The sequence below is a fragment of the Athene cunicularia genome (assembly GCF_003259725.1).
Source record: "Athene cunicularia isolate RWA chromosome 8 unlocalized genomic scaffold, athCun1 chr8_part1, whole genome shotgun sequence".
Classification (NCBI taxonomy): domain Eukaryota; kingdom Metazoa; phylum Chordata; class Aves; order Strigiformes; family Strigidae; genus Athene; species Athene cunicularia.
The window spans coordinates 5754088-5764493 of NW_020799109.1; the positions used below are offsets into that span (position 1 = coordinate 5754088).

A 10406-nucleotide genomic window follows, 5' to 3' on the forward strand; every position below is an offset into this window, starting at 1 on the left:
AGCCTTGAACCCGGTTGAGGCAGCCGAAGTGGGAAGAAGCAAACGAATAAAAGGCAGCGGGTGTTTCTGCCCCTGTGGGTTGGGTGGTTTGTTTTTTTTTTTCTTTTGCCCGTCTGAAACTCCTCTCAAAGTTGCGGCGTCAACAGCCGGCAAAGTCCGGCTGCGGCGGTGCGGCTGCTGTCACTGCAGCATCGGTAGAGACGGGCTGTGCATCCCTCCGGACACTCACATGGCTTCGGCACGTACGTGTGTAACATGAAAAATGTTAGTCTTTGAAAGGCTGGCTTAGTACCGTGCTTTAATACAACTTGCATCCAGCCTCTCGGCTTTCTTAGTTCCAAGAGGTGATCGAAGGGGAATCAAAACTTTTCTTCCACCCGGAAATGCAGATGTCTTTAATGCTCTCTGATATTTATGGTAATTCTGTCACGTCTGCTTCAGTTCTCTTCCTTGTCTCACGTTCGTTACAGATACAGATGGATATTAAGGTGCACAGTGTTACTCTTTGAGGGTCAGGGGTTGCTTTTTTTACCACCAGCTGTAGTAGCAGTTGAGCTTTGAAGAAAATGCTACAGTTGATGTTTGTTCTCCAAATCTTAACCTCTGTGGCTTTGCAAAATTCGTGGGTCATGTATATAGCTTACACATTCTCCTTCTCAACTTTTCTCTCTTTGCCTGTTTGTTTTCAGGCTCAGACCATTTTTTGTTGTGTCTAGGAGGAGGCATTGTTTAATTAACCTTCATGGAACTGACGTTATTTATGACAGTGATAATACCTCCCTTCCAGTATAGGTTTTGCTGTAGATTTTTAAAACTTTCATTCTAGTTTTCCAAATCCCATCTTCGTAAAACTCAAAAGCTACGGGGTATTAGAAATGCTTCTTCCGTATAACTAGACCCCTCTGGTGGTATTTTATTTAGAAGTTCAGAGGTCTGCAGAAAGACTTCCAAAGCATTGCTGCTCAACATAGAGACATCCAGGCTTTGTTACTTGCAGGTAGCATGCGTGTAGACGAGTAACAATATTTCTGAATGCTTTTTCACAACGAGAAAAATGTTTGTGGTGTACACTGCTGACGACATGTGTATGCCTTACAGCGCCGGTTCAGTTGTTACCTCTTGCAGGTTCGGGAATGGAAAAATGAAGGCAGCAAAAGATACATGTGCACTGGCCGGCCTGGCTGGCTGACTGTATCACTTCGTGTTGGGAAATATAAGAAGATTCATAAGAACATCATGATCAACTTAATGGATGTTCTAGAAGTGGACAGTGAAAGACAGGTAACAAATTCATCATGAAGCTTTCATAATAATGAAGTTTCAGCTTTTTTTACTGTATTTGTAGCTGAAGAGGAGATCAGATTCCACAAAGAACAAAGGATTTTTGTAGCAGTAGACCCACCAAATTTCAGGTTTCACAATGTGTGCTTGGATCATGCTATCCAAAAAAACAGCATATGGAATTGCTTAGCTTTTATGTGCTGAAGTCTAAAAGACCAGATTGATTTATGGTTTTGGGGACTGAGCAACAAGATGTTGAGGCAGAGGAGGAATCACTAAACAGTTTCAACTATTTTTAGTAGTGCTCTTAGGGAAAGTAAGCCTCTGAGTTCTGATAACAGATGGAAGTACAATCCAGTTATCTGTATTTTGTCATCGTTAATGCTAAACGCTTAATTTATGTTTGGTGGGGGGAATTGGGTTTTTTTGCTTTTTAGGTTGTTCGTGTGGAACCTTTGGTGACCATGGGCCAGTTGACTGCACACCTGAATCCCATGGGCTGGACTATTCCTGTGGTACCAGAGCTTGATGATCTTACAGTAGGTAAGGGTCATTGTGATGACAAGAGTCTTACTGATTTTGCTGTGTTTTCATTAGTTTTTTATGCAGTAACATATTGCATTATTTTAAAGGTTCCAGAAATACTCTGTTGAACTTTACATTCTGTTCTGGTTTGGTTTTGTTTTAAATAGTCTTTAAAGTCATTCCCAGAGCTTACAAGTGGGGTTTTGTTCTCATGAACCACCTTTCTTTTGGAGTGGGTTTCATTTGATTCGTTACATTCTCTCTTGCTAAGGTGGCCTGATCATGGGAACTGGCATTGAGTCGTCATCCCATATATATGGACTTTTTCAACATACCTGTGTGGCCTATGAACTTGTTCTTGCCGATGGAAGCCTTGTGAGATGCTCACCAGTAAGACAAAATGTTATTTTGCTATCATTTACAATGTCGTTGACAGTTATCAATGTGGATATATGATTTAGTATGACATACTTTTTGCAGACTGAAAATTCAGACCTATTTTATGCAGTGCCTTGGTCTTGTGGTACTCTGGGTTTCCTGGTTGCAGCAGAAATAAAAATGATTCCTGCCAAGAAATACATCAAAATACATTACGAGCCTGTGAGAGGACTGCAGAAGATTTGTGAAAAGTTCACTGAAGAATCTAAGAAGAAGGAGAACAGTTTTGTGGAAGGACTTGTGTATTCTCTTGAAGAAGCAGTCATCATGACAGGAGTCTTGACTGATGAAGCTGAGCAGAGCAAGGTAACTAAAGGGAAGTTACTCACAGAGGGAAAAAAATACCCCCAAAGTTTAACAGAAGCTGTACTGTATGCCAGTATAAAACCAGACTCGTTATAGATCAGAACAATCTCTTAACATGGGATTAGAAGTTAGATCTGTGCCTCAGAATATTTGAAATTACAACTCTTTGCTACTACAACAGAGTCTGTGCTCTAAATCCCCTCAGTTGATAAGAAATAACCCATTGATTGCATTATTCTAGCAAATAGTTTTGTCTTTTCATTGCAGTACCCAGGGAAGAAGAGAAGTATCTTTTCTCATATACTGTTTTAAATGGCAGTCATTCAAAGGAACTTTTCCCAGCAAGCTTTTAATACCGTTAATATTGGTAACACACACCAGGGACATTTACATGAGGGACCTGCTAACTGTTCACTGCAGCCCTCAGCCCTGCCCTAGCAAGTCTTCGGATTAAGGACAGGTTGAGAGATCGGTTTTTAAGGCATCCAGTTCTGTCACATTCATTGTCTCTTAATTAGCTTGTAACAGGCAAGCCTTGTTTAAATTAAACTTTAATGGCAAGAAAGTTAGGAAGGAGCCATGCATGTGAAGGAGTGGAGGCTCCCTAGATCTCTTGTGACACTCTCATTCAAACTGCCACAGAGGGTGTAACATTGATTCTTCACGGTAAAGGAATTTGGGGATGTACATAATGTGGTCTAGTAAGGTGTAACTGTTACCTGGGTTGGTGTTTGCTAATGAACGCATGTTTTCTTGTAGATAAACAGGATTGGCAACTACTACAAGCCATGGTTCTTTAAGCATGTGGAGAAGTATTTGAAAGCTGACAGGACCGGAATAGAATACATTCCCTCAAGACATTACTACCATAGACATACACGCAGCATTTTCTGGGAGCTCCAAGTAAGGCCAGTTCCAGAATTAGAATAACATCTCCAGGAGGGTACTCTGCTCTTTCTCACTGTAGGTGCAATCTACCTTCTTCCCTTTGGCAATAGTTCTGTCTTTCATGACAGAAAAAAACAGTGAAGTTCATGGCAAATCTAAAAGTCCTACATCTGGGCAAAACAAATCCAAAGGCACTTCTTTATATGTAAGGCGCTATATCATAACCTCCTAATTTCTGTTTTAGTGCTTTTTTGAATTTAGACCTTAAGTACGTATCTCAGCATTAAGATTTCATACCTACAAAGTGACTTTCAAAGGCAGCTGGTGGAAAAAAAATTAATGAGAAATTATGGCTGAAAATTTGCCCCACCTTAACTTAGCATAGTAATTATGCAGTTAGGTCATTACTGTGAGTTTCATAAATGTATTTGCTGTGATGTGCATTTACGCAAAACTATTTGGCATTCTGAAAGATTCCCATCGCTACGTTTTGAATCTCTGGAGTTTGATACCTGATCCTTTCCGCTCCCGGAGAAATTAAATGAGTTGGCTGCGCAGGAAGTACTTAAAATTTTACGGCCTTAAAATTCTTTATAAGAGCTGATCTTGTATGCTTGCAAGAGTTCTGTAAGTTTAGCTTCTTATGCTCTTCTTTAGCTGTTTTAAGATAATAACCTACTGTTCTCTGAACTTCGTTCTCTGAAAGTATTTGGGACAGAGTATATTGTGATTCATATGACTGAAAATGGATCGTTGTAACGAGAGGAGGCTTAGGGCTGGGCTGGTGTAGCTAAGTTCGGTCCAGGCCTCTCTTACTTGTTCATACTTGTGTTATAGTAGTTTAGCAAAAGTATCAGCAGTTAAATTTATTGAAAATCTGGCTTAATATTGCTCTGAGGATTCTGAACCACTGACTTCTGGTTCACTTCCACATTCTTAAGTGAAACTTTTTTTCTTTCTTTTTCAAAGGATATCATTCCTTTTGGCAATAACCCTATTTTCCGTTACCTGTTTGGCTGGATGGTTCCTCCAAAAATCTCTTTGTTAAAGCTCACCCAAGGAGAAGCCATTCGAAAGCTGTACGAGCAACACCATGTTGTGCAGGACATGTTGGTGCCAATGAAGAGCCTTGAAAAATCTATCCAAACCTTCCACGTTGACCTTAATGTAAGAACACATGCTTTTAAAATGCAGCAAATCTTGGATTCTGTGCAGTAGGGACTGTGACTGTGGATCTTAAGGCATAATAGTGTGCTTGTGTAAAAGGTCATTATTGTATCCTGGGGAGTACTGTGCTTTGTGAGTCTATGATGCAAGGCTGCAGAAGAAACAAACACAGCTTTCTGAAAAAAAAAGAATTAAAAAAAAAAAAAGTGAGATTCAAACTTATGGAGAAGGCAAACACTTCTAAAAAATTTTATCACTTAGTAAAACTTGAACTGATTTTTCTTTCACCTGAAATGACTGGCAATCTCCCTAAACCCCCACTGTGGGAATTAATGTCCCTTTCTTGCTTTTATTTCTGAGTTTTAGTTAGTTAAAGAAGTACAAACTTAGCAATTTCAATTTGGGACTGACCTGGAAATGAAAACTCTTCATTCTCCTTTTACTCAGAACATGCATTCGGTTGTTGCTTTGGGATCAGGGATTTTTTTTTTTTTTATTTTTTTTTTTTTTAATTTCAAATATTTAAGGGGGAAGAGATATAATTCTAGGAGCACACAGCACATATTCTGAACATCTCAGTCCATTCCTGTTACAGTCATTAGAAAGCAGAGCTAAGAACCACAGCGAGGGAACTGGAAAGGAAGAGTGTATAAATTTCCTTCCCAAATTGGGAAGAAATCCTCTTGACTCTTCATTTTGTCACATTTATTACGAGAGAGTTTAAAGGATCATTTTGTTAAAAACAAGTGATAAAGTGCTTTCTTACCTCTGCAGGTGTATCCTCTTTGGCTGTGTCCTTTCATATTGCCCAATAATCCTGGTATGGTTCACCCGAAAGGGGATGAAGCAGAACTCTACGTGGATATAGGAGCTTATGGAGAGCCCAAAAGGAAACAATTTGAAGCCAGGGCTTCAATGAGGCAAATGGAGAAGTTTGTAAGAAGTGTGCATGGGTAAGGGACCCGCTCCATCAAATAGTAATAACTTCATATAATTTGCACCCATGTGGTTTAATCACAGTTACTTAATCCTACAGCACTTGAATATTTCAATAATTTATCAACCAAAATAACTAAAAAGTCATTTTAATTACTAATTTTGGTGTTAGAATTTTTAAATACGCTCTTGCTTTCATTATTTGATTGCAAAACCAAGCGAGTGCAGTGGCCGAAGTTCTCACAGTGTCTTTGGGAGCCGGGTGGCTTCAGGTTGCCTGTGCCTCTGCTCAGCTGTGGGCTGCTCTGGGAGCAGAGTCTCTGCTGAGCAAAACACATCCACGCACCCAGGTGCAGAAAGACCTCAACAGGTCTGCACTGGCTGTGATGCTAAAACTAACTTGTTTTGAGCCAGTTCAGAGCAGGGGCAGAGCAAGTGCTGTTTTGGCCGCAGTCCCTCCAGGAATCCCACAGGCTGTTCACGTTTGGGCAGTTTCCCTGCCTGCCCTTGGGCCCATGCTGCTGGCGCTGGCGTGCCCTCGCGCGGGGATGGGAGCCTTGACTCTCCCCGGCAGTCCCTGTGCGGTGGTGGGAGCCTTTCCTCCCTCACAACTTGTACTTCCACTGCTTCCTTTTCCCTGCCCCGATTCTTATTCCGTAGGACCGTGGTAGGCGTGAGATATGTGCCCGCCATCTGTCACAGACTCGTGCCAGCCTAATTTGCTGTAGTAGTGTCAGTGGAGAAGCTGTTACAGGCTTGTTTCTCAGGAACAAAAAACAACTACACCGTATTTTTAACACCATCAGTATAATTTATCCACATTTCTGTTTTGACCTACTTCTCAGACTAACAGTGATTATATCCCATGTGGCTGAGTAACAATGGTGAGTCTGCTTTGAGATGATTTGGAGAGTGTAAATGACTTTTAGCTGCAATAAGTGATCTGCCAGAGAACAAAGCAACCGAAAGTTAATTTTAAGCTTTTTTTAATTAACTTGAAATTAAGCCTTTAATTTAAAGCTCTTTACTAACAAAGTTTTGTCTCTTCTCTACCTGTCACTGGGAAATGAACAATGGATAAATGCTTAATCTTACAGTTTCGTAATCACACACAACAACAGAGCTTTTATGTAACAGTTGTGTTTTACTGCTGCACTCTGCTAGCTGCATTTGAGAGCGCACAGCGTGAAAGTAAGGCAGAGTCCATAGCTAAATAGGGATTTTATTTATTTTTGTAAATGGGCCTTTGTTACACTGGGCTTCATTTACACTATAAATTTATCTTCTCGGCCTGGTCTGATTTAGCAGGCTTTTGCTTTCGCAGTTGCATTTTCAGTGTCCAGTTCAAAGAAACTGTAAAATGTCAAAGCACATATTGCTACATCTGCCTTGAATGCATTTTGTAACACAGGCTAATAGGAGACAGCATGACTGTACCTCCACGGATCATAAGAAAGCATGTAGAAAAAAATACTTCCTTTTTTTTTGAAACTGAAATTAAAAGGTTTCTGAATAGAAGAAAAAAGGAAAGCATGCTTTCAAAAGTGGTTAGAAAAGTGTTCGTCAGGGAGAATTTAGGTTATGTGTGGTTTTCTGTGCAAGGGGCCAGACTCTTGGTTTGGGGGAACTTCTGAAGTTCTCTCTAGCCTTGTGTTTCTGTCAACACGAGTTGTTAGAATACAAGTTGTCAGAACATTTGACTGCACGTGGTTAGGATGTCTAAACACGAACCACTGTTTTACACACATTATTCAATCCTTCTCCCTTTCTCTTTGTAGTAGCAAACCTAATGATAGTATCAATACATTGATGGCTAAAGAAGTGTTCTGAACCTTATTTTAAAAGCAACAGTTATTTAGTGGCTTTCTTTTCCCATCTCGTCCTTCATCAAAACGACAGTATTCAGCTGTTCTCACCATTACATGCTATTTCCTCCTGGAAAAGAGATCACGGTAATACTAATTCCAGAACTTATAATCAGCTGAGTGTCCCAATGTAATCCATGTGAGCAATTATATCTGCTTGTTTTTAAAAAGCAATTTTGATGGGGTTTTTTGTTGAATATTTGCTATTCATAGCTTGCCCTGAATTTTTCTGTTAATATTTTATTTCAAATCCTGTGGCACAATTAATACTGAATCTCTGTCTGGTTTGTGGTTTTTTTTTCTCCTTTCATTTTGTTTCTCAAGTTTCCAGATGCTGTATGCAGATTGCTATATGACCCGTGAGGAGTTCTGGGATATGTTTGATGGTTCGTTATACCACAAGCTGAGGGAGCAAATGAATTGCAAGGATGCCTTTCCAGAAGTGTATGACAAAATCTGCAAAGCTGCGAGGCACTGAGCCTGGATGATCTAATCAAGCAATCAGGGAAAGATGAATTTATCTATAGCTAGTTGGTATGTTCTTTAAAAAAAAAGCTTTATTGCTCTCCAAATAAGCTCATTCTTGTTGATGTTTAAAGGTATGAATTTCTGCTTTATAAATTTATGTTTAGTATTTCTTCGTATGTTTTAAAACCAATTTTCCAAATTCAAAGTGATTGTTTTTAAGAAATCTTAAGTGCTAGCCTTTGTATCTAATGTAGTGACCCAGGTGAATTCACCTATTTCCAAGCATAAGAGAAATAATTGGAAAAGATGAAGATACTGGAGCTACACTAGCTGTATCTATAGCTATATTTAACATTACTTTTGAAAATGGTAAGGAGGGCTCAGAAATAGGTGCCAAAGCTGAACGCATTGTCAAATGAATCACGATGCTAAAACCATTTGCCTCCGGTGGGTAACCTGCAGCAGGACAGCTTTAGCGATGTTACCGTGATCTTGGGGCTGTGCAGCGCTGCGTGGTGTGGGGAGGTACTACACTGCTGGGGTGATCCTCTGCTGTAACCCCAGCAGAGCAGTTCAACTCCCTGACAGTGCCATCGGTTTCAGAACCGAGCACTGAGGTGTGAAGAAAATGCTTTTTACTTGTGCCTATCAGGTTCTTACTGATTTTGATGATAAAGCGTAAGTTGGGTGTAGGTTTAGGTACTTTGTAATTGGGTAACAGTGCATTGGGGTTTTGACCCAAAATGTCAGTGTTCTGGCTTCATCCATGACTGAAAAAATTGCTGCTATGTCATATAGCCAGGCTTTCCTTTGAGTTTTTACTCATTTTGGGTCAGTTTATTTGGATTTTTTTTTTTTTTTTTTTTTTTTTTTGCTTTGTTTTTGGGGAGGTTGGGGTGGGGTTTGGTTGTTGCTTAATTTTAGTGCCTTATAAATACTCAGTTGGAGGAAGATGTGGGTTATTTCAGAGCGTTCTGCCCTGGCCGGTAGGAAAAGGAAGTCGAGGCTTTACTTATACGAGGTTTGTTAGAGCAAGTGACTGTGGATAAGAAGAACTCTTGTGAATCTTGATATACACAGGCTTTGGTTCTGACTCGAGTGACATTTTTGCTTTTTGTTTTAGCTGGATTAGATTGATAGGCTTTGTAAAAGGACTGTTTCAGTCACCTGGAGAGGGAATCAATAGCGAGTGCCGTTCCCTTCCCCTTCTGCTGCTCGCTGGTGAGAACAGCACAGTCACACACTTCACATAGTCAAATGTAGAAATGTGGAAACGTTTTGACCCTGTAGCCAGAAACACGGTTCCAAACCAAGCCCGTGTCTTGTCCAAGCATTACTTTAAATCGTTACTTGAAACCTTACTGAGCTTGAGGGAAAAGAAAGTCATTTTCCTGAGGCTTGTGCCGGCGGTAACATGAAGAACTTTTTAAAGTCACCAGTGGGAGGCATTGTAATTTTTATATGAGTGCTAAACCAATGATTTTATTTATTGATAGATGGATATTTATGGTCCAGATGAAACCAATGATAAAGCAGTAACAAGAATAAGCTTAGCCTTTTACTCAGCGATGCATGTTGGGCAAGTTGTGTGCAGATGAAGCACCCCCTTAAAACCCTGCACCCCTGGGCGGACTGGTGTTGGGGGCAGCTGGCGAGGGGAGACGCAGCCCCTGCAGAGCTCTGCAGTGCTGCCTGAGCCACGGAGCCGGGGCTGTGTCAGTGATCCAGGGGTGTCTGCTGCACCGCTCCGGGCTCTGGGGTACACGGGAAAGCAGACACTGATGCTCGGGGTGTAACCAGCCCTCCGGCCCCTGTCAGGGAAGCAGCACAAGAGCAGTTTCCTTGTCCCTGGGGGAAAGCTGCGGTTTAGCTCAGTGCTTGTAAGATAATCTGCACAGAGCGAGGGTGGGTTTGGTTAGCTTTTAAAGGGTGAAGTTAAAACAGCTAGAGGATATGCAAATATTTTACTTAGGCTGTGTTTCTCTCACTTATGTACTGATGATCTTGAGGTATGCACTGTTATTTGTTTTTTCATTCCTTAATTTATTGGCAAACTTTGTCTGATGTGACCGGATACTGTAACTGTATCAGTCACACACATGCACATGCAGAATTGCTGTTGCTCTTAATTTTTGGTTGTACGGGCTGTTGAAAATAAAGACCTAGCCAGCGTACTGTTCGAAGTGGTGTCTTTTAATGAATGATTACTTTCTTTTCAGCAGCTGTGTTTATCATTTCTCATGCTTATTGAATTGTTTCAAATGGTTGGTGGTTACAGAATCACAGAACTATCTAGGTTGGAAAAGACCTTGAAGTTCCTCCAGCCCAACCATGAACCTCACCCTGACCGTTCCCAACTCCCCCAGACCCCTCAGCGCTGGCTCAGCCCGACTCTTCAACCCCTCCAGGGATCCCGGGGACTCCCCCCTGCCCTGGGCAGCCCATTCCAACGCCCAACAGCCCCTTCTGCACAGAAATCCTTCCTCAGAGCCAGCCTGACCCTGCCCTGGGCAGCTTGAGGCCATTCCCTCG

The 10406-nt window shown here is 41.2% G+C and overlaps 1 protein-coding gene across 1 annotated transcript in view; it reads left to right on the forward strand.

Annotated features, from left to right (window-relative positions):
• Positions 1–10054, forward strand: part of DHCR24 (24-dehydrocholesterol reductase) — a 20871-nt gene extending 10817 nt beyond the window's left edge. The window contains exons 3-10 of the mRNA XM_026854243.1: positions 1126–1281; positions 1719–1824; positions 2078–2196; positions 2287–2550; positions 3310–3453; positions 4408–4605; positions 5380–5558; positions 7731–10054. Coding sequence (XP_026710044.1) covers positions 1126–1281; positions 1719–1824; positions 2078–2196; positions 2287–2550; positions 3310–3453; positions 4408–4605; positions 5380–5558; positions 7731–7884 — 1320 coding nt within the window. The 3' untranslated portion in view covers positions 7885–10054. The remainder of the gene's footprint in view (positions 1–1125; positions 1282–1718; positions 1825–2077; positions 2197–2286; positions 2551–3309; positions 3454–4407; positions 4606–5379; positions 5559–7730) is intronic.
• Positions 10055–10406: the final 352 nt, after the last annotated feature.